The sequence below is a fragment of the Leuciscus leuciscus genome (genome assembly GCF_965113295.1).
Source record: "Leuciscus leuciscus genome assembly, chromosome: 13".
Lineage (NCBI taxonomy): Eukaryota > Metazoa > Chordata > Actinopteri > Cypriniformes > Leuciscidae > Leuciscus > Leuciscus leuciscus.
Genome location: NC_138737.1, coordinates 10373314 through 10398653, shown reverse-complemented (window position 1 = coordinate 10398653; position 25340 = coordinate 10373314). Strand labels below are relative to the sequence as shown.

The 25340-nt window shown below is 36.1% G+C and overlaps 1 protein-coding gene across 3 annotated transcripts in view; it reads left to right on the top strand.

Annotated features, from left to right (window-relative positions):
- The window catches only part of prkcz (protein kinase C, zeta), a 114660-nt gene that overhangs the window by 65282 nt on the left and 24038 nt on the right, over window positions 1–25340 (top strand). For all 3 annotated transcript variants that reach the window (XM_082188295.1, XM_082188297.1, XM_082188296.1), the window contains 9 exons: window positions 9805–9936; window positions 11611–11707; window positions 13893–13951; window positions 14168–14356; window positions 18837–18934; window positions 19637–19723; window positions 23308–23443; window positions 23551–23638; window positions 23777–23896. In XM_082188295.1, coding sequence (XP_082044421.1) covers window positions 9805–9936; window positions 11611–11707; window positions 13893–13951; window positions 14168–14356; window positions 18837–18934; window positions 19637–19723; window positions 23308–23443; window positions 23551–23638; window positions 23777–23896 — 1006 coding nt within the window. The remainder of the gene's footprint in view (window positions 1–9804; window positions 9937–11610; window positions 11708–13892; window positions 13952–14167; window positions 14357–18836; window positions 18935–19636; window positions 19724–23307; window positions 23444–23550; window positions 23639–23776; window positions 23897–25340) is intronic.

Here is a 25340-nt window from a genome sequence, read left to right as displayed (position 1 = left end):
TCAAATTCTTTGATTTAGATTTGATTAATTTTAACATTTTAAAAGTAATGTTCTGAATGTTTTTATTATTTTTTATATTTGAATTTTATATCAGATTTGTTTATATAGACATTTTTACAAAAATAAAATATATTTATATGAAATTATAATAGATTTAAAATTTGCCCAAATGCACAAAGCATGGAATATTGTATCCCACAACGCAAAGCCGTCAGACCTTCCGTTTCCAGTGAGAAGCATCTATTGTTAATACCTATTTTCTAATCATTATTTGATAACATTTTCTTATTTGATTAACATTAGATAAATAAACATTATATAAAAATAAAATAAGTGTTATATTTTTTTCTTTTTCAATATCTGAATAATATTTGATAACGTGATTGTTTAATACATATTTACAAAAATATTAACATTATATTATTATAAAAAATTGTATTCATAAGATGATAACTAGATGCATTGCCAACCACATGCAATGTAAAGTCTTGACAGTAAGACAGTAATGTAGCATACTAAAAAATTTTAATAATTTAACATGCATGATACCTATTTCACTTATAATTTTTTTTAATAGTAGTCAATAAGTAGTTAGCTAGTATTCAGAGTCCATTCAACATCAGAGTAACTTCCTGTTGGCGCATCTCTATCTCTCTGAGAACACATTCTGCCCTCCTGCTACTTTTCCACTCCCTCCTCTCATTCTCCATAGAAACAAGGGACAGAGTAGAAGTGGGTCACGTTTTTCCCTCTCTCTGTCCTTCTTTTAAGGATCTGACTCGTTCCGTCCCTCTCTCCCATCAGCACCTCTGGATCTATCTTTGTCTCTTAGTTCGCAGCTCCCTTTGGACAGACAGGATATGTAAAATCTGTAACAAATCAATTTAAAGGCTGTATAATAGATTGAGTTTTACCCATTACTTTTTTTTTCTCACTGTTTCCATGTTCATCTATCATATGTGTGACAATAATCATGTCACGTCCTTCTCACAAACAACACGGATGCATTTCAAAGCCTCTTTCGACTTCTAGAAGTTTATTTTCCTGTAATGTGGCGGAACGACACAAGACTTGTGCAGTTTACTGAGATTATTTCCGCTTGTCCATGTTGTTTTGGCTCTTTGATCGCGTGTGTTGTGTCTGAAAATGAAAAGAGGAGGAGATTTCCCTTAAATTTGAGTCTGCAGTTCACAGAGATTAATTTATGATGTCATAAATAAGGAAATTGGCATCTGTTGCCGAGGCGATGAAGGTGGCAGGTGTGGCGTCTGTGGTGTATCAGACTGAGCGTTGGAGCTTGAGAGCGTAATTAGACATCGGGTACTTGTAATAAAAGAAACAGCCCCTAAAACTAAGCAAACTGCAATTGAGCGGTTACAGAAATGGAGATATGGTCGTAATTCTTCACATCTAGTGTTTTTGTAGTGGTTTTTTAAAATCTTTTTGATATTGTTTTTAAGGGAGAATGTCATAGGGCTTGATCTTTTCTGTGGGTATTAAATTGCGAATGTTTAAAAGGTTTGCTCATGCTACGAAAGACCGACCTTGTCTGAACTCTGCTGTTAGCATGTCCTTCCTTAACAGGTAAGAAAACAAAGTGCCTCTTTCAAATGACTCGCATTAAGTGATGGATATTGACATGCACAAACTCTAGACAGTCATAGCACTGTTTTAATGGTGAGTGTTTTAATAGTGTGTGTGTGTGTGTGTGTGTGGTAATGCGCTGAGATCATTTCCAGGCACTTCACTCATCTCGGCTCTTCTGAGGGCACGGTCGATAAAATCTGAGCCTGGGTTTCTCTCATCTCTTAGCCGACTGACCTGTATTTTCAACACCATTGGCAGAGATAACAAACACTTAACACTTAACCTTCACCTTCAGACACCAATAATAACAATTTAAAGGAGCCGTATTCTACATTTTAATATAAATGTAAAGAGAAGCAGATATTCTTCAAACTTGAGTCCGTATTCATATTCATAGAGATTATTTTATGATGTCATAAAAAGCGCAAGTGGCATCTGTTGCCGTTGTGATGGAGGCGGCAGGTGTTGCGTTTGTGGTACATAAGTGTGAATATATAAATATTAGGACCTAACTATCAAATATACCTACAACTCCAGTGTTCAGTCCCTTCACTAGTTTAAGGCATGTTCTGCTTTATTGGACAGATTGTACTTTTTGCCTCCATTGCATTCTGTGTAGTCGTTTAAGGGATGGTGGCCAAAATCCCTATCAAATTAACTTCATGGAGCACATTGTAAATGGAAATCTATTTCATCCAGCACTTAGAAATCCATCCCGGTTGAATCATTTGTAAGGCATCTCGGGTGAATCCTCATGGTGAGTCTGATCCAGCTCTGCTGTGCTGTAAGGATGATGTGGAGCGTTTGCCAAGTCGTGAGGGAACAGAATGAAATCACACCCCGTGTCTTTCTCCCATGCTTTTCCTCATCCTTACATTTTTCCCTGCTGAAGCAGTTACATGGTGTTCTCATATGTGAGCAAAAATACTATTTTTACTTGCTTGTGTTTGTTTTCTGTCACTGCTTTTCAATGTAAATGTCTTTCTCAGGATTTGTCCTTGTTCTGTGCCAGTTCTGCCAAGCATGCTTTGCATTCCTTTCAAACTTGAACTCCGGTTGATGAGCCCCAGTCCATTTGTTTTGAGATCTGAGCATGTATCTAAGATTGTGATTAGTGTGTGTGTGATCAGAGTGTGTGTGCTATCTATGTGGGCGTTTTTGGGCCGATAGGGCAGCGCTCATATGCATGCGGATGATTCACAGATGATGTCACTCTGAAGAGCCTCAGGTCCTTGTAATTATTGTCAGTGTCCCACTTATGGCTCAGGAGTGTGTGTGTTTGAGAAACTGCTAAACGACATGGATGACTTTGAATTAGACATGTTTTATTCCCTCTTTACAAAAGAGAGAGAAAGGGGGAGGATTAGGAGGAGAGGAAGTGAAAAATACAGAGGCAGGCGAGGAGGGCTGTGTGTGTGTGTGTGTGTGTGTGTGTGTGTGTGTGTGTGTGTGTGTGTGTGTGTGTGTGTGTGTATGTATCTATGTATGTGTGTGTGTGAGAGGGTGGGTGCGCATATGAAAGTGTCTGACATAAACATTTGATCCTCTCTTGGTGCTTTTTCCTGCTCCTCATAAAAAAATAGTGAGCTGCAAAAAGAAGACTGATATTCTTCTGCTGGGTTAAAAGTTTTGCATTAAATTTTTAAGTTGTGTCTCTGGTCATTTTCCATCTCCTGCTCTACATGACATACTTATAAATGATTCAGATTAGTGCTGTCCAATTAGTGTGTTAGTTTTGTATGATGAATATGGAAACAATATACACTCACCTAAAGGATTATTAGGAACACCATACTAATACTGTGTTTGACCCCCTTTCGCCTTCAGAACTGCCTTAATTCTACGTGGCATTGATTCAACAAGGTGCTGAAAGCATTCTTTAGAAATGTTGGCCCATATTGATAGGATAGCATCTTGCAGTTGATGGAGATTTGTGGGATGCACATCCAGGGCACGAAGCTCCCGTTCCACCACATCCCAAAGATGCTCTATTGGGTTGAGATCTGGTGACTGTGGGGGCCATTTTAGTACAGTGAACTCATTGTCATGTTCAAGAAACCAATTTGAAATGATTCGAGCTTTGTGACATGGTGCATTATCCTGCTGGAAGTAGCCATCAGAGGATGGGTACATGGTGGTCATAAAGGGATGGACATGGTCAGAAACAATGCTCAGGTAGGCCGTGGCATTTAAACGATGCCCAATTGGCACTAAGGGGCCTAAAGTGTGTCAAGAAAACATCCCCCACACCATTACACCACCACCACCAGCCTGCGCAGTGGTAACAAGGCATGATGGATCCATGTTCTCATTCTGTTTACGCCAAATTCTGACTCTACCATCTGAATGTCTCAACAGAAATCCAGACTCATCAGACTAGGCAACATTTTTCCAGTCTTCAACTGTCCAATTTTGGTGAGCTCGTGCAAATTGTAGCCTCTTTTTCCTATTTGTAGTGGAGATGAGTGGTACCCGGTGGGGTCTTCTGCTGTTGTAGCCCATCCGCCTCAAGGTTGTGCGTGTTGTGGCTTCACAAATGCTTTGCTGCATACCTCGGTTGTAACGAGTGGTTATTTTAGTCAAAGTTGCTCTTCTATCAGCTTGAATCAGTCGGTCCATTCTCCTCTGACCTCTAGCATCAACAAGGCATTTTCGCAACTGCCATGTGATTGGTTGATTAGATAATTGCATTAATGAGAAATTGAACAGGTGTTCCTAATAATCCTTTAGGTGAGTGTATATTGACCATGCACTTTTTGTCTATTTTCTCATTTATACTTTACTATACTATACTTGCCACAATAATGTCTTTGAATTATCATCTTTCTTTGGAATTAATTAATTTATTTTCCTGTTTGATTTATTTATTGAATTTTTTGCATTTGTGACCCTGGACCACAAAACCAGTCATAAGTCGCACCGGTATATTTGTGGCAATAGCCAAAAAACATTGTATGGGTCAAAATTATCGATTTTTATTTTATGCCAAAAATCATTAGGATAATGAGGGTTAACGTTAATCATTACGATAATGATTAACATTATCGTGTTAAGGGTTAAATCATTACGATAATGAGGGAATCATTAGGGTTAAGTAAAGATCATGATCCATGAAGATATTTTGTACATCTTCTACCTTAAATATAAATATATATAAATATCTTAAATATATAAAAAATGTACTTTTGTTTGTGGGTGCAGCAAAATTGGCAACATAAATGGACAACTTTAAAGGCGATTATCTCAATATCTCAAATATTGTCCTATCCTAACAAACCATACATAAACGGAAAGCTTATTTATTCAGCCTTCAGATTATGTATAAATCTCAATTTAAAAACATTTACCCATAAGACTGGTTTTGTGGTCCAGGGTCACATTTATGTTTTATAAAATATGGATATATTTGCTTAATTGCGATTTGTTTACTTAATTAATCTGCAAATTATGTTATTAATTTACTTTAAAAAGTTAATCAATTGACAACCTTTATTCAAAAACAGCTTTATTCAAAGTGAAAATTGAGAAAGGCTAAAAATGTTCTCTTGTCTTCATTTGCGACAACTGATCTGTTGATTTAATGTGTTAATTTAGTATAATTCATTCATTATGGCAACAAAATGCTGTACCACTTTCTTTAAATTAGATTTTTTCATTTTAATAGATTGAAAAACTGAAAGTGAAATTGAAAAAGGCTAGAAATAAGCTGTTCTTTTGTCATGTGGGACATTACTCTGTCCAACCCACTTATACTTCAGATTTTAAGATGCCAAATTCATATCAATCCTCTTTTCTTTTCCAAAGTCCAATTATAATTTTAGTCAAGAGCTTTTGCACCAAGAAAAGTCGTAATTAGTCTTGAAAGACTATTTCCCGCCCTTTCTCTGACATATGGGGCCCTATTTTAACGATCTGAAACGCAAGTGTCAAAGCGCAAAGCGCAAGTAACTTTGTGGGCGGGTCTCGGCGCTGTTGCTATTTTCCCGGCGGGATAAATGACTATTGCGCCAGGCGCAAATCTAAAATGGGTTGGTCTGAAGTAGCTTCATTATTCATAGGTGTGGTTTGGGCGTAACGTGAAATAAACCAATCAGAGCGTCATCTCACATTCCCTTTAAGAGCAAACGCGCTTTTTCCATAGCGGATTGCTATTGAAACGGCGGATTTGCCAGGCGCGCGCCAGGAGCGGTTCACAGCCAAGGAGAGCAACGCTCTCGTCACGGCCGTAAAAGAGAGAAGTTACATTGAAATGGAGAAACCCACCCAAATTAACTTCGGTTAAACAGGCGTATGATAATTTGGGTAAATGTGTAAGCTAGATGTATGCTTTTATAATAAATAGTCTATCTATCTATCTATCTATCTATCTATCTATCTATCTATCTATCTATCTATCTATCTATCTATCTATCTATCTATCGTAATAATGTATTCAAAAATGAAAACTGCTGCTTCTGTGTAGATGAGAGAATCAAAGTGTAGGCTATGTGCGTTGTGCACACGCTACATTGATTATGGCCAAGCATGCGCCCTTAAAATAGCATATGAATAACATGCGCAACGCGCCACTGACTTTAAACTATTTTTTCCTGGTTAGTGGCGCAATTGTTTTCTAAACCTGCAAAATAGCATGAATGAACGTTTGCGCCGGAACACGCCTCCTCTTTGCGCTGAACCGCCCCCGGGAGCGCAAGTGTATTTCCTAACTTACCGACGTGCTTCTGTGGAGGGAAAAGTCCGCTTTGCGCGGGTGCAAAATAGGAATGATACATGCGTCGGTGTACAAAGTCACTTGCGCTGGGTGCAAGATAGGGCCCTAAGAGTTAATCAGGCTGTATACCTTTTTATGCAAATTACTTCTGTCGTGATTGGCTAAACTATTCGCAAATTGAAGAGATTAAAGATTAACAACACCCACACCACAACACTCATATAGGTTGGTATGTAAACATGCTGATCATATACATCATGTTGAATTCTGAACAACGTTTTTGCTGATTTTCTCAATCTATTTCCTTTTTTTCAGCTTAATAATCACAACAACACAAACAAAGGCTTATTTAGATGTTTCAGTAGCTGTATTCAGTCATCAGTGGCAGTAGTAGTATTTTCAAGTCTTTAGAGAGTAGAGAATCTTCCCTTACATTCCCATGATATTCCTGCTGTATCTGGGATACGTGATGCACACGCTCGGCCCTGAAGGCCCCTTTCGCTCAGCTGTGTTAAATGTTTGCTTTTTGTTGGGGACAATTGGTTGGGTTTAAAGTTTAATCCACTGTCCTGAATGGAAGCCCGATACGTGCAGACTTGATGTGTTTTAAATGGGTGCGGATACACATTGTTTCTCTGGCACTGCGTTTGCTTAGCAGCGCTGGCTCGATATGTTCAAAAAGTCCATGGGGTGGAAGCTGTGCTGGGATTCAGATGCGAAAGGGGGAGAGAAGAAAGAGATGTTTATATGAAAGATTGCACAGATTTCTAAGAATAACGGCACAGAATCAGTGCATATTGCTTCAGGTGAATTCATGATGTTGTTCTTTGATCATTTCCTGCCTTCTAGTCGTCCTTGAGGAAGATCCTGAGATTTTGGTCAGAAATAAAACAGACGCGTTGGGAAATGTAATACTTCTTTCTCTGTTTTTCATTCCCTGTCAAAACACAGGAAGTCTTTTGTGCTAGTTCCACAAAAAGCTAAAGATTAGGTCTTGATAAGCGGCTGGATTTCAGATAAGTCGCTGCTCCGCAAACTGACTAATTTGGTTTTGTTAACAGTTTTTGTTTGTGCATTCTTCCATGGACAGATCAGCATACTCAAATATTCTGACAGTGCTATTTACCAGCACTGAAACACTACTGAATCTACAGCACGAAACAGACCTTTGCAGGCACAACATGACCAGTGAAGTTTGGTTTCACAATGAATGACTCTTGTGAGCCGGTTCTTTTTAGTGAATCAAATACATGCAATGCAACCAGTATACTCTGATTCCTGAACAAATGACTCTTATGGGCAGGATTTTTTGAGTGAATCAAACACATACAGGGCAACCAGTGTGTGGTCTTGTTGGAGAATGACTGACTCTTATGAGTCTCTTCTTTTTAGTGAATCAGACACATACAGCACAACCAGTGTAGTCCAATTAGAGAATGAATGAATCTTATGAGTTGGTTCTTTTTTAGTGAATCAGACATATAGCTTACAACTAGCTGTAAATCATTGTGACTGACTTGTTACTTTGACAAGGTTATGTTAACATTATACACATTATACACTTTGCAAGTCATTAAACACATTGAAAAGTCATTTAAAAGTCTGTAAAAACACAATAATAGTTGTACATATAATGTCATCATTTGGTAATGGAATTGCATAACTTTTTTTTCCCTAATATTTATTCCTTTCATGTACTAAAATAATTGTTAATGGAATCATTGATGAACCAGAACGGTTCAACTCTTTACTATTCCCATCCCTAATCATAAGGAACATGTATTTCCCGGTGCCAGCTTCAAGCTTTAGATGATGTGTGCTACTTTCAAGCCCTGATTTCCGAACGTTTAACCCCAGTTACATAAACTGAGCACCTGACAGAAAGCGCCAAGAAAATGTAGGTCATTCATCAGGGCTGGAGGCTTCAAAGATACAGAGAAATCACTGCAGCAGGTGAACATCTTCTTAGATGGTGAGAAAGTGTTTGTCTAAAACCTCACCGGCAGCACAGGGATCATGACATGCTCACAGAGCTGTGAAATAGAGTCGAGGAACACGGAGGAAACGTCAAGCACTGACAAGAAGAGCATCTTATATCCACTGAGTCCTCCTCTGAGGGTTTGTTGAAGGTCCGTTAAACCAGATGATGCTCAGTTATCAGCTATGGCAGAGAGGGGAAACTGTCAGTGGAAGAGCATGCCCGTTAATGAAAGATTAGCATATTTTAATAGGATTATGCTACATGTAGCACTGAAGTCCTGCTGTTAGAGCCCCCTGGTGGACGCTTTGCAGATCACATGCACAGAAGACTTGTGCTTAGCATCTTTCTTGGTTTTTCCTATGTCCTCCTTTTCTGTATTTTGCAAATCATTCCACAGTTTTGACCGGTATTATTTACTATATTTCTATCATGCTTTTATATAGCATTTTTTTTAACTGTAACATTGTGTCCCTCTCAGTCTCTTGCTCATTTTCTCTCACCGGCAGACAGATGGAGAACCTCACAACTAACTGAGCTAAAGATATTTTCATTTATTTATGACTCACAGGGCATGTGTGTGAGCAGGTGTGGGTGTGTGTGTTCTTTTGAAACCTTATTGTTGGTTACAGCAGTCAGCAGAGTCCTCTGATCTGCCGAGCTTGGATTTTAAACCAAATCTGTTGAAATCATTAGCTAGGCTTTAAATATGTACAGATGCTGAGTGTGTGTCATCTAGAATGTGTTTAGCAATACATAAAATGTAAATATAATACATTGATACAAGTATGATGCGGGATATTTATCTGATCAACGTCCTGTCAGAAATTGTTGATCTTTACATACAGTTCCAATGTTTATGCTCGCCAAAACTGCATTTATTTGATCAAAAATACAATAAAAAAAAAGGGTAATATTGTGAAATATTATTGCAGTTTAGAATAACTGTTTTCTATTTTAATATATTTTATCCCTGTGATGGCAAAGCTGAATTCCTCCAGTCTTCAGTGTCACATGATCATTGAGGAATCATTCTAATATGCTGATTTGTGCTCAAGAAACATTTAATATTATTATTAATGTGGAAAACAAGTGTGCTGCTTAATATTTTTTGTGGGAACACTGTTACAACTTTCTAGAACTTTCAACTTTCTTTCAAGAACAGAATTATTTAATGAGTAGAGAAAAAAAAGTGAAAAATATATTAAAAAAACATCCTTATGGTCATGGATGATCATCCTTTTGATCAATTTTTGAATCCTTGCTAGATACTTTTTTTATAAATTTTTTATTAAATCCCCAAACTTTTGAACAGTAGTGTATTCACGTCACCATGCTTTATTTCAACTTAATTTGAATTCAGAATTCATTACTCAGCTCATGTGTGCCATCTACCCTTTTCTTTCCCAGTTTACTTAAGTTTGTTGTTAACAGATTAACTCATTCATGAAGTGTTTCGACTTGCTAATCTGATCACAGATAACCATAGTCTAACTTCAGTAGTCGTGTGTGTCTGTGTCTCTCTCAGAAAGCGTACTGTGGCCACTGCAGCGAGAGGATATGGGGACTGGGGCGTCAGGGATACAAGTGTATCAACTGCAAGCTTCTGGTCCATAAACGCTGTCACAAGCTCGTCTCACTGACCTGTCAAAGGCATATGGTGAGTCTTTTAGTCGGCTCTAAAAATATTCATCATCTGTCTGTTGTCACTGAGAGTCCTAATTCAAATGAAGTCAGACTTGAAAACATAAAGAAGTGAAAAATTTGACTTGCAAAATGTAAAAATAATATTTCTTGTATTTGTCATTTCATTCAAATAAGCACATCCTCCTTGGTTGAGAACCTCATCACTGTTTCATTGTAATGTTTTATTGACCTTTTAAAAAAGAGTTTGCCTCTCTTCTCACTTCTCAAGAGTGTTGTTGGATTTTTTAAACAGTGTTTCAAGATAGCCCTTGTGGAATTTGTCAGATGATAACACTGTCTTTGTCAGTATTGAATTGACCTGATTCTGTGCTTGCTTAGACTGTCGAAATCATAGACTGAAAAACTGTAACATTAAACATCAAACATCTTCACAACACCACCTTCTGCAAGAAACTGTTTCTGCATGTCAGAAATTCAGTATGAAATTCAACATTGTACTCCTGATTTATTTACGTGACAGAAGACATCAGACCTCGGATTTCCTACATCCGATGTTTTTCGAACAGAACCCAAAACTGATGAGCTTTACAGTCTGACTTTATCCTCATTTTGTGAAGACATTCTGTCATTCGACCGCCTCCTTTCATTATAGTTCTTTTTCTCTCTTTATCTCTCTCTCAAATGTATGTCATCATTTTGTTGTTAAACATTTATGGTCTTGAGTTTTGACTGAGAATACTTAGCTATCTATCTATCTGGTTTAAAAATTTCCTTTGTAATAGAATTGGAAACATTGCTATATGTGACCCTGGATCACAAAACCAGTCACATGTCGCACGGGTATATTTGTGACAATAGCCAACAATACATTGTATGGGTCAAAATTATTGATTTTCTTTTATGGCAAAAATCTTTAGGCAATTAAGTAAAGATCATGTTCCATGAAGATTTTTTGTAAATTTCCTACCGTAAATATATAAAACATTTATTTTTGTGAGTGAATGCAGCACAATCGCGAACATAAATGGACAATTTTAAAGGCGATTTTCCAAATATTTAGATTTTTTTGCACCCTCAGATTCCAGATTTTCAAATATCAAATATCATATATTATTTATCCAGCTTTCATATGATGTATAAATCTCAATTCATAAAATTTACCCATGTGACTGGTTTTGTGGTCCAGGGTCACATATTATTATTGTTATTTAATTATATATTATATTAATGTTTCAATAATATGTTAATAATAATAATAATAATTGTCTACTTGATTTATTTTCTTTTTGTGGTCAAGAAAGTTTGAAAAGTTTCAGAAACATTTCAAAATATGACATTTTGTGAAACAGTATTCAGTGGGAAATAATGTAGAACATGGAATAATTGTATCCATTGTGTTTTAATTGGATTGTGAAGAGCAAACTGTGACGTTGGTTTACATAATTTTTGTTATGTCAACAGCAGATAAGAAAATTCATTTCAGAGGTAGAGAAAGTTATTAGATTTTGATAAAAGATTATGAAAATATTTATACATCTCTTGCACTAGGGACCTTTATTAAGAAAGTAAATAGGTTTTGATTTCACGTTGGGATAAGTGAGATTCTGATTTGGAGCCTCAAAGAGGAGAGGGGGAAAAAGACATTTGAAAAATACCTTGCCCGTATCATCTGTTTTTTTCTCTGCAGGATCCAGTCATGCCATCACAGGAGCCGTTGGTAGATGATGATAAAAGTGGAGAGGAAGTGGAGCTCCCCCCTGAGGACCCTGAAGAAACAGACGCAAGTAGGTCTCCATCTCCACTGTGTGCATGTGTAAATGCTGTTTTTGTGGGGGTATTGGGGTCATTCTGTCCTCTATCTGTCAGAGGGCACTGCTGACTGTGGTAGGATACTGTAGTACATCAGGTGTGAGTAATGTCACATTGACCCAGTTGAGAGAGAGAGAGAGAGAGAGAGAGAGATGCTCATCCCTCTGAGACAGCCCAGTCTGTGGCTCCCCCTGCTGGAATCTTATAGCATTACACATTAAACAATTCTCTTAGTGATTTGTGAAAGGAAATTGTTCTTTTGAATTTGATTAATTTAAAGTGCCCCATTGTGCTATTTTAAAGGTTCTTAATTTTGTTTTGGAGGTCTTCTACAATAGGTTTACAATTCATCCAAGGTCAAAAAACACATACAATTTCTCACAATATACATTGGACATCACCTAATTTCTCAAAGAGTCAAAGAGAGCTTCAGTCTCTCTAAACCCCGCCTTTCCGAGAGCCTACTGTGCTCTGATTGGTCAGATTGCCCAGTCTTTTATGATTGGTCTACTCCTACTTCTTTCGTGTTGGAAACGAAACGCCCATTTCCATATCTGAATTTCAGCTCTGGAGGCTTCCTCAGTGCTTGCTCAGTGGTATCGAGGAACGATGGCGCTGTTTTTTTCCGTATCAATTCTATTGTGAGTCCTTATCTTTTTGAAGTGCGTGCAAAGTTGATTCACAGTGCAGAAAACAGTGTCTTCTTGACATGTCGGCAACACGAACCAAACTCTTCCAGGCTTCAGCTACATCTACAGTGTTTGAGGGCGGGTCAAAGTACACGTCATTCGCGGACAGCCAATGAAGACCATAGGCTGGCGCTGTACAAATTTGTTACATTGTTACGTAGGTATGTAACAGGAAGTAAGACAGGATATGCTGACGATTCGTTTCAGTTCAGTTCAGAATCGATTCTTTCTTTTAGGAGACAATAACTTTATCTGCTGTGCACTTTGACCTTTAAAACTTTACAGACATTTTACATTCACATGCAACTACTATATTACACACTACATGAGAGGTAATATAAATAAAATAAAGCATAATGGGGCACTTTACACTAATTTTTAAACCTTTGGAAGTGATTCAACTGTAAGGGGGGACTTTGTTTGGGGGTTAAACTGTAAGTTAGGTTTAGAACAAAAAACAACATTTGATTTATTTAATCTAATTCAAAACATACAATGTATTTTAGTGTAAAATGTTTTTTTGAGAACTTTTCTGAGTGATGAATCGAACTAATCCCGTTTATTTACAAAAAGAATCCTGGCCGCTGTGGTTGCCAGAAGAATTCTGTAAAAAATACAGTACAAATGTAAAGATATTTACAGAATAAAAACAGTATAAGACTGTAATTTGCAAATAAGAAAATTGCTATTTAAACCGGTAAATCCAACAATGCACAATAGCGTTTTTACAATATTTTACAGTTAAAATTACACTAATTTTTTTTCATTTTTAACTGCTGCAATAAAATAAACTGTCTGTATAAACCAATTCACTATAATGAAAAGGATTATACTTCCAAATCCATTTGTTGTGAAATTTAAAGGGAAAAATGTAGTTCTTTTCAATGTTAAAATACTTTCTTCTATCCTCTCCTAATATATAGATTTATATAATAATAATAGTAATAATAATTGCTGATAAGTATTATTATTTCTGAGTGATGCATCAAACTAATTAATTAATCTTTTTTTTTTTACTACTGCATTGAAATTTACTGTCTGAAAGGACCAGTTCACGAATTAGACCAACTAATTCAAACTGCTGTGAAACTTAAATGGGAAATATATATATATATATATATTTTTTTTTTTTTGAAAAACTTTATCCTATACTCTCTTAATATATAAATTAATAATATTAATAATTATTATTGTTATAGTCATTGCTGATAATTATTGTTATTTTATTCTTATGCAGCAAAATAAAAGTTTTTTTTATTTATTTATTTATTTTTTCTAAATGAACCAATTCACTATAATGAATCAGACTTGAACTTTAGGAAACAATGTAAAAACAAAACTGCAAACGTAAGTTCAAAAAGACAAAATATATAGAATATTTGAAAAAGGAAGTTTCAATGAATAACACTACAGAACAAAAATGTAAAGGACAAGAAAATAATAAGAAAGTCTCTCTTTCTCTGTCTCTCAGTTCCAGTCCCTTTCTTAGCACACAACCGGAAAGTGGAGAAAGCCGAAGATGACACAGAGGTAAGACGCAGCTCATAACTGATTATCCCAAATTTCCACGAGGTTTCATTCGCTAAAAATCATATACAAATGCTTTTACTCAAATTCTTTATCTCTACTGTTTAAAGGAATGCATGTAACGTGAAACCACACTGTATGTCCGCAGCATTTTCGAGTTTGTCCAAGAGAAATGTTCTAACAGTTTGGACAAAAGGTTTCCGCTGTGTGTGCACACAGGATCTGAAGGCGGTGGTGGACGGGATCGAGGGGATTCAGATCTCTCAGTGTCTCGGCCTGGGGGACTTTGACATGATCCGTGTCATCGGGAGGGGCAGTTACGCCAAAGTGCTGCTGGTCCGACTCAAGAAGAACGAACAGATTTACGCCATGAAGGTGGTGAAGAAAGAGCTGGTCCATGATGATGAGGTAACAGCCTGTGTTGTCATGCTGATGAGACTTCTTCAGTTTTATCATGGTGTCTCAGTGTCTTTGCTGCGCCTCACAGATCTGGGAAAATGCAGGACGTTCTCCTATAGTTTGGACGTGTGATTGTTGTGTAATTCACACCAGTAGGTGGTGCTGTGGGATTGTGCTCATTTTAAATTGCTTGCAGTTCATCTTCAGTGGATTTCACAAGTTTATTCATACTAAAGATAAAGGCACTTTGTTCTTATTGTTTATCAGACTGTTTGCCTGTTAATTTTTTTTTTTTTTTTTTTTTGTGTCCGCATAATATTTTTAGGAGCCAAATGAAGCTCATCAATGAGCATGACATTTAAATAATTAAATAAATACAATAAAATAAAATATAAAAGGAAACTTCTGCAAATAATTAGAGAAATAAATAAAAAAATACTATTTTGGAAAGATAGCTAATTTATCTTCATGGTCATAAGAGTTGGATTACTCACTTTGTCACAACATCATTATATGCGTCAATTCAGTTTTAAAAGCAGCCTGGTTACGCCCACATTCAATTTTCTGAGAAAAGATATTGCTTTGTTTTGTATATTTAGATTCTTGGTGATTAATTTCACTTTGAAAAATGGTAGAATTTATATCATATATTAAACGTTTTATATAGTTGAGTATATATACTGTAGTTTTTGATTGTAATGCAGTAAGACATTTTATTTTATTTTATTTATTTATTTAATAACATTATCGTTCAAAAGTTTGGGGGTCAATGAATTTTTTTTAAGACATTTAAAAAAAGACTTAAAAAAACCAAACACTTTTAAACATTCTATTCATCAAAGAATCCTGAAAAAAAAAAATATATATTTCGGTTTCCACAAAAATAACTGATTTCAACATTGATGATAATAAGAAATGCTTCTTAAGCAACAAAACAGGATATTAGAATGACAATTATATTGCAATTATATTTCACAATATTACTGTTTTTCTGTATATTTGATTAAATAAATGCACCCATAATGATCATAAGAGACTTCTTTCAAAAATGAAAAAAAACCTAATAGACCCCAAACTTTTGAATATTAGTGTATTTATTGAATATAGCCTTTAAATGCAGTGGGATTTGACTTTATTCTAAACATCACAATATAACATTGAGAGACTTTTTTGTTTTGTTTGTAAAATCAAAGAGAAACCGAGTTTCTGTGCACTATAGCATTAGCGATATCTCTTTCTTTCTCTCCCTGTAATGAAACCTGATATGTGTGAACAGGCATCAAATAGAAAGACAAACTGAACTCTACAGCTATTCATCACAATGTAAACTCTGTACAGTCAAAGCTATTGTGTCTTTGTAAACTTGGCTCGCTCAGGAACATAAAGCCACATGGCTGTCAGCTAACGCACATGAATGAAGTTCACGAAGAGCAGAGGTCCTTCCAGAATGACAGAGACATGCAATTGAACTCTGAATATGCACAAACAATGTAATTGCTTCCTGGAAGGCAGGCGTTCCTTCAAGGAATGTGTTCTCCTTTTCTTATACTGAACTGGTACATGTGTGTTCTGTGCATGTTGTGCAGTCACACTTATTAAGCCTTAATGAGGCAATTTAATGATGCACTCGGTTTGGAATTTTATGCAACAAATTGCAGTTTGACATGATGTACTTAAGCAATAACATACGTGCTATATTGTGAATATATTCACAAAGTGTTGTTCAACCCCTTAAACTTTGACTACATTCACAATATGGATCCCTGCTGGTTCTAAAAAAAAAAAAAGTCTTAAAATGTCTTAAATTCAGTTTAATCAAAGTTAAGGTTAATGTCTCAAATGGTATAAAAGAAGTCTTACTTATCATTTTAAGAGGTCTGAAGTGGTTTTGTGGACTGAAATACAGGAATCGGATTATTAACTTTCAAAAGGTTATGATGGAATTAAATAAATGTGAGCGATGCATGTTTAAAGTCAAAACGTGGTGCTGCAGAACAATAACCTTTTTATTGCCTTTCTTTAAACACATTATTATCCTATCAGCATAATACAATTCGTATGCATACTATTGATATATTAATATACTAATTTCAGTGCATAAGTATATTTTGAATAAAATGTCTCGAGTATTTTAAACTTGCCGTTACCCTGTTTTGCTAATATTCTGTTCTTGATGAATGTTAAGTAAAAGAATCTGGGATATATGATTTATTCTGAGATTGTATGAGTTTATTATGTATGGGAATAATGTATTCATTTTATTTGCGCAGGTCTTAAAAAGGTCTTAAAGTCGTACATTTAAAGTATTTTGCTTCTATAAAGGCATTACAAAAAAATATATATATTACAAGTAAACTAAGGATAATAGTTTTTTCTCTATGGATACTGTGCAGTAATATACGTATAATACACCATAGCTATTGGTCAAACATGTGTTTTGCATATCTGCTACTATTGTGTTTATTTTAGCTTGGCTAGAATGCTGTATTGACCTGTCAGCATCCAGGACTGGAACTATCTGTTTTCTATCAAAAATTATTTTAGACAACATTTTTCAAATTCTTGTCTGATTATCATATATGCATTTATGCACCTCATTTTGTGCATGAATAAACTGCAGACTATTAAGGTGGTTAAAAATTAAAAACGCTAAAAAACTTAGAAAAATGCTGACTAGTCACAGTACTTAAAATACACTTCCCTATAATACATTCATATTAATTTTAGCTTAAAATCCTGATGATGAACAACATTAATGAATTAATTAATACCCGTTATTTGTCGATTACAATAGGGCTTATTATAGTTAACCAAAATTAAAAAGTAAAAAAAAAATCATTTATTAAAATAAACATTAACTGAATAGTTAATAATATAAAAAACAGAAACGTATTTTATTTCAGTTAGTTGTCAAAGCAACATTTCTCATTTTATGCTTTCCTGTAGCTCAGTGGTAAGAGCATTGCGTTAACAACGCAAGGTTGTGGGTTCGATCCCAGGGGATTGCGCATACCTATGTATAAATGTATAGGATAATGCAAAGTCGCTTTGGATAAAAGCGTCTGCCAAATGCGTAAATGTAAATTTTGGTTTAGTTTGACTTGATGTTGTAAAATAACTCAAACTAAAAGTGAAATAAATAATGATAAAAAAAAACTATATTGACATAAACTGATAAAAACAACAAAATACAACAACATTTACTAAAATAAATAATAGTATCTCAATGATAATAAAATAATGCATTATACTGGAAACATACTATGTTAGAGGTGAGAAGTCAGTGTTATTTGACAAGACAAATATTAATGTTCTCAATAGGCTGATAGCAGAACGATTGGCTATTCCATTGAGGGGAGAAAGATGGTAAGATAGAGAAAGAAAACAAAGAAAGATGGAGAAATGTAGGAAGAGAGAAAATTAACATACAGTATATCATCTGTTTCTCTTCATGTCTTTATGCTGACACTGCTTTCCTGTAATCTGTTTTCCACTCGTCCAGGAAATTAAATTGTTCTGGTTTTGGAAATCCGACTGTGTGTGTGTGTGTGTGTGTGTGTGTGGATACTGTTTTGCCTACATTGTGGGGCCAAAAGTCCCATGAGGAAGAGCACATAACATATTAAATATGCTAATTAAAATAAATAAAAATCCATACAAGTGTCTGTTAGTGTTAAGTATAAGGTCAGGGGATAGAAAACATCATTAGCTTGGTTTAAAAACTGTATTCGCCAATGAAAACGTCCAGACATGATAGAAAAACAAAGTGTTTGTTTGGGCTGAGATGTCTCATCTCACCCGTAGCCTCTCAAAAGACGCTCATTGTCATTTTTCAACTTTAGTTATTGAGTAACAGACGTTCTCCGGAGTTCTTTGAGCTGATTACAAGTGTTGCTTAATGTTAAAGTGTTGACAGAACAAAAATACTTGACTTTATCAACACATCACTGAGCCGTGTCTTCACACCCAGAGACATTCTCAATACAGATGTTTTGTAACATCCTGTCTGGACGGTTCTGTGAAACGAAAGTGTAATCTTGCTTCTGACAGATAGAAAATGAGTGTTAGGTGTACATTTGAAAGATACTGTACAATATATACCTTTAATGGCTTATCTTGTGATTTATTTACATGTCTGTTTCTCTTTTCTCTGTTGTCTTTCCTTTCTGCACTTTTTAAAGAAGAAGAGAAAGGTGCTTTTCTTCTTTTAAATCTGAGATTTGACTCCCCAAAGTGACAGCATGCAATAGTGCCAAGTGTTTTCCGCTGTTAAACGATCAATAGATGAGGTTTTTCTCAGAAAACACACAGGCTTGTTTTTTTCTTTATCCTGAAATAGTCCCCCAGTAGAGGCGGTGAAACATAATGTCCTCTCCTCTAATTCTTAGAAAGCAGTGAAACAGATTCCTGTCATGATCATTTGCAGTTCATTATTCATGATAAGGCAAATGTCTCTCTCTCTCTCTCTCTCTTTTTTCTCCTGGTGTAGGACATTGACTGGGTCCAGACAGAGAAACATGTGTTTGAACAAGCATCGACCAATCCATTCTTAGTGGGACTTCACTCTTGCTTTCAGACAGAAAGCCGGTAAGAGGAGAATGTATTTCACCAAAGCTTTAATAGCACACTTAAAATAAGAAATCTTTGCCACGAGAAAAAGTCATAAAATATGAAACAATAAATCACAATGGATGTTTTTGTTCAACTATGGCTGTATTCACAAAATCAGCGTTTGAGATTGACAACCGTGTTTTTTCACAGATTTGCCATTCAAATTGCACATAAAACTGCAGGTATGAGCGGATCAAATAATGTCTGTATGAACAGGAAACCAGTCAATGGTGATAGCCATGTTTACAGCCTGTAACCATGGCAACAGATAATGATAGTAAATATTGTGTCTTTTCTTCTGAGCTATTTTGGGCATTTTGGAACAATCCTGCTGTCTTCATTCCCTCTGAAATGCAGCCAAAGCTTTTTTCTTTCTCTTCCACCGAAACTCTTAACAGGATTTTTTTTTCTTCTAGCTGTTCATCTGCACAATATCACTATTTACTGCTGTTTTTCATAACTTGAGAGGTTGACAGTACTAACAATAGTGAGAAATAACGCACAAGTTTTGTAAATCGACTGGAAAATTTAAGGTCTCTGTTATAGAACATGGTTGTCAATCTTTTCATGACCAAACGTAGTGTGAACGTACAGTGTAGCCAGTATATCTCTCACATACAGCACATCTGAAACAAAAAACTATAAAGAAATGATGAATGTCTCCTGCTCTCCGTTCAGGCTGTTTCTAGTGATTGAGTATGTGAATGGAGGAGATCTTATGTTCCATATGCAGAGGCAGCGGAAGCTTCCAGAGGAACATGCCAGGTATGTGCAATAAAAAAATAAAAAAAGATTGATTGATTTGATATTTTCCATTTAGATTAGGCCTAATTTTATGTGGGATAGGATGGATGGATGGATGGGTGAAGAAGAAAAGTAACAATGAGTTCCAATGAAGTAGTTCACTAGATGAAAAATTCTCAACTGGTGGTTTGCTAGCCAAAAAATGGGTTGCAGGTCTGTTCAGCAGCAACTATAAATATATAGATAATACCATATAGACTAAAGGCCCATTCACACCAAGGACAATAATTTTAAAGATAACGATTAAGATATAGGGCCCTATCTTGCACCCAGCTCAATTGACTTTGTACACCGACGCATGTATCATTCCTATTCTGCACCCGACGCACAGCGGACTTTTCCCTCCACAGGCGCACGTCGGTAAATTAGGGAATGAACTTGCGCTCCTGGGGGCGGTTCAGCGAAAAGAGGAGGCGTGTTCCGGTGCAAACGTTCCCTGGTGCTATTTTGCAGTTTCAGAAAACAATTCCACCACAGACCAGGAAAAACCTAGTCTAAAGTCAGTGGTGCATTATTCAGATGCTATTTTAAGGGTGCATGCTTGAGCATAATGTAACGTGTACACAAAGCGCATATACTTTTCTTCTCTCATCTACACAGATAATTTGGGTGTGTTTCTCCCATCCCCATACAATGTCACTTCTCTGTCTTGAGAACGTCGGTCTCCTCGGCTGTGAACCGCTCCTGGCGTGCGCCTGGCAAATCCGCCATTTATAATAGCAATCCGCCATGGAACAAGCGCGCCTGCTCTTAAAGGGAATGTGAGATGACGCTCTGATTGGTTTATTGCACGTTACGCCCAAACCACACCTATGAGTAATGTAGCTACTTCAGACCAATCCATTTTAGATTAGATTTGCGTAGATCCGCCCACAAAGTTACTTGCGTTTCGCGTTTGATACTTGCGTTTCAGATCGTTAAAATAGGGCCCATAGAGCTAAAAATCTTTCTCAATATTAAAGAATAGCAGAGTTCACACCACAGCTATAACGATAACGGCACAGAGAAACAATATTGTTGGAATCACTTTCAAACCTTTTTTATTCAGGTGATGAACAATAAAAACATTGACAGCCAATCAGAATCATCCTGCTGTAACAAGCTCGAGCATTTAAAGTGACAGACAAGCAAGTGCTTAGAATAAACAAAACGATATCGTCTGTTGGGGTGTATTTATCGTTATATATGTATATATATATATATTTTTTTTTTTTATATATATATATATTTATGTATCCTTTATTTTACCAGGATAGTCCCATTGAGATATCAAATCTCTTTGAGTCCTGGCCAAAATGGCAGCACAAAAAGTTTCACATAAACAACATACAAACATAAAACTAAAAATCTTACATACAATTTTACCCAGCACTCATAAGCTACTTAACAAAACATGCACAGGTTTCCTTTAAATTGGTCCATAAGAGATTTTTTAAAACTTTTAAAGAGGGGAGTTTTTCTAACATTATTATACTCTGCAGTTCGTTCCATAACCAGGGAGCATAAAAAGAGAATTTAAAGTTATCGTTTATGGTGTGAACGGCCCTTAATAGTATATAGTTATGATAGCAAAATAAATGGACACTACTGTTCAAATGTTTGGGGTCGGTATACGATTTTTTTTATGTATTTGAAATGTAATGTTTTAGTCTCTTATTCTTATCAAGGCTGCATTATTTGTTCAGAAATACAATTAAAATATTTTTTTGTTTTGTATGATTCAAATAGAAAATTCTTATACAAATAAAAATGCACAAGTTTTAGGCTCATGGCATTCACTCTTGCACCATCGCAGATTGTCTTCAACAGCACGATTCATCTGTGTAGTTTTATTAACTTGAAATTGTCCGTGCTAATGATTGAACTAAAGCCACGCCCTTGGTTTGAATGCAGATCTCATACACTTCTGTTAGGCTATATTACTCTGTTAGATGATGTGAATCCTGTTACAGCGACTGATCTGAGCGCTGTTGAAATGCCCCCTTTCACACGTCTGATAAACTGAGATCAAACGCTGGCTAATTATTTGAGTCAAGCTCACACCGACCGGTCCTATCAATATGCGTCCGGCACACCACACATATGCAAATCCACATGCTAATTACGAGTAATGAGCCTAAATATTCATGAGTTGCTCCTAAAGGTCTCACGAGCCTTTGCTGATCGCCGACATGAAGCACACGATTCAGAATGCCAGACGTGAAACCTGATCGGAAATGTCACCGCTCATTTTTTCCTACTTTGAACACCTTCTTTCTTTCTTTTTTTTTCTTCTTTTTTTTCTTCTAACTTTAGACAGGGTTGAGACAGTTAGATGCACAGCTCCTGCTTGGGAAAGGCTAAAAAAATATATATATACATGTTTATCTAATGTTCTGTCAATTTCACAAATATGTTGACTTTACATTATATTGACAGTTGTTTTTTTCCTTATAAGCGACATTGTGCTGGGTAGCCCACTGTGAAATGTCATTGGTCAACATCCCAGTCTACTTAACTGAACACTAAAGTGTAAAAAAAAAACATTCCACAGTTTTTTTGCTAGTATATGCAATGCTAATTTCAAGAAATTGCTTGTCACTGGACGCTTGTCACATCGCTAATGGTCATACAAGTAAAGGATGCTAAAGAACAGATTATTATACACATTTATTGTACAGATTATAGTACCTCAGCATTGTTGAATGCTTGATTCTGATTGGTTGACACATGGTCTCAAATGTATTAATATAAAGCCTTGTACACTACTATTTAAAAGTTTGGTGTCAGTAAGATTTTTTTAACATTTTTTTTATAAATTATTACTTTTATTCAGCAAGGACATTCAATTATCAAAGCATTAAATTGACAGTAAAGACAAGGCCTAGAACTTGCACTCAGTAGTAGCAACATTAATTTAATTTATGAAGAGTTAAAAAATATTTTCATTTTATGAAAACATGAAACAGAATCATACGAAACAAACTAAAATGACAAAAAATTTATACTTTTATTCAGCAAGGATACATTAAATTGATCAAAAGTGACAGTAAAGACAATTATAATCTTACAAAAGATTTCTATTTTAAATAAATGTCATTCTTTTGAACATTATATTCATTAAAGAATCAGGATACAAATATATCACAGAATTACCACAAAATATTAAGCAGCCCAACTGGTAATATATATATCAATAAGAAATATTTCTTGAGCAGCAAATCAGTGTATTAGAATGATTTCTGAAGGATCATGTGACTAAAAAAAACTAGAGAAATGATGCTGAAAATTCAGCTTTGCATCACAAGAATTTTAAATACATATTCAAATAGAAACCAGTTATTTAAAATTGTAATAATATTTCACAATTGTACTGTTTTTACTATATAGTTTTATCAAATAAATGCAGTCTTGATAATTAACATTAACAAATCTTACCGACCCTTAACTTTTGAACGGTTGTGTGTTAAATGTGGAAATCAACAATTCATCTTCAATTAGTCCTCATCTGTATGTTTTAAAATGGCGAGTCTTACCACTGACTTATTTTTTCCTGTTTCCTGCAGATTTTATGCTGCTGAAATTTGCATCGCTCTTAATTTTCTGCATGAGAAGGGCATTATTTACCGGGATTTAAAACTGGACAATGTACTATTGGACCAGGATGGCCATATCAAACTTACAGACTATGGCATGTGCAAGGTAGAACCTGATACTAATCACAAATAGAAGTAGCCATAGATGTATCTCTCAATAAGTCAAAAAATACTGTTAAAACAGGGTAGAACTCATACCAGATTTTGTTTCAGGAGGGAATCAGACCAGGTGACACCACCAGCACATTCTGTGGGACGCCCAACTACATCGCCCCAGAGATCCTGAGGGGTGAGGATTACGGTAGGTGTGACTACATGAATCCATACATCCCCTGCTGTCAATGCTGCACAATCCTAAGTAACATAGTAAAATGTTTATATTTAGTGTTATGTGAATCCCTATTGATAAAGATTGAACTCTTCTTTTTCTGTGTCTCAGGGTTTAGTGTAGACTGGTGGGCCCTGGGCGTGCTCATGTTTGAAATGATGGCAGGTCGATCTCCCTTCGACATCATCACTGACAATCCTGACATGAACACAGAGGAATATCTCTTCCAAGGTGACCACTTGTGAATTCAACGTTTAGTTAAATTCAATAGTTCAGTGTAAACCATGTATTACGGAAGTTTTATTTATTCGCCAAAGCCAAATTTTTCTTCCATTTGGCGCTTGTTGGGTGTTCATTTTGGACATACTCATACTATTGGTCACCGTTTACATCTGTTTGTGGTTTTGCAAGTATCCAAGCAAAGAAAAGTATTAAGAGGTGACTAAACTTGAGATTAAGAGCTTGTGACTAAACCTTGTATCTCCATTGGATCCTCAAACTGTTGGTAAAACGCCATAACTCCACCCGCCTCTATCATGAATGAAGTGCACACACAGTTTGGACCGTCTCTGCTTGTTGCATATATATATATATATATATATATATATATATATATATATATATATATATATATATATATATATATATATATAATTTTTTATGTATTTGAAGAGTGTAGAAGATGTCTTAGTCATCGATAGATGCATTTTTTCATCGAGTCATAGCCAATACAGTCTTAGATAGTCTGTATCTAGCACTTATTTTTTAATAACATGAGATTTTGCTGAGTGCCCACATAGCTACTGAAAATGTTATAACGTGTACATTGATGAAAACGCAATGCGATGTGCTTGCTGCCTCAGGCCGTTCTAATGACGGACAAAACACATTATGTCCGAAATTCCCTAAAATTCGCTGGTCCATTTCAGCTTTATTGTGGTAAAATTTTAATAATATAATGACAGATTCAAGTGTCTGACCATATATAAAGCCACTTATAAAGCCAAATATTTTAAAAAATACAGTGTTTTTTTCCATTTCCTTGAAAGTAGTGTTTTTGGAGACATATCCGCCCGACAGCGATGATATGTTCATATGTATTGCTGAGCCCTTCACAGCATGTGTGCCATTCCTTAACGAGACATTCTTTCATCCCCCCTTTCCTCGCCTCCCTTCCATCTCCAGAGCAGAGAGTGTGTGGTCATCTGCTTCCCTGTCTGTTTTCTGGTGCTCCAGCCGTGAGGGCAGCGTGCTCCTGGATCACTCTCGTTCATACAGACACACACAACATGAACCTGGATCTCTCTCCACAACCGGAACTCCGTTCCCCCAATCCAAACCTCAGTTCGTCCATATGCTGCAGCGTCGTCCCGGTCCAACCTCCCCCCGGCCCTACACGGCGCTCCGCCGCCCACCCAGGAGCAGGGCAGATGCTGCCACCGCCGAGCCAACACTTTAGCCGCTTTCGGGCCGCCGTCCAAACCGCGTCACAGCAGCAGGGCAGAGCCCCTGCAAGACCTAAATCCCTTTAGCTTTTCATTTGGAAAAGAAAACAAACAGGGGATGTGGCATTCAGAGAGGGGAAAGATAAACGCTCGTCTACACTCCCGTCTTTGAGAGAGAGATGAAATTTAACAGGCTTTACTTCTGGACGGTTGCCCAAGATACGCAACTG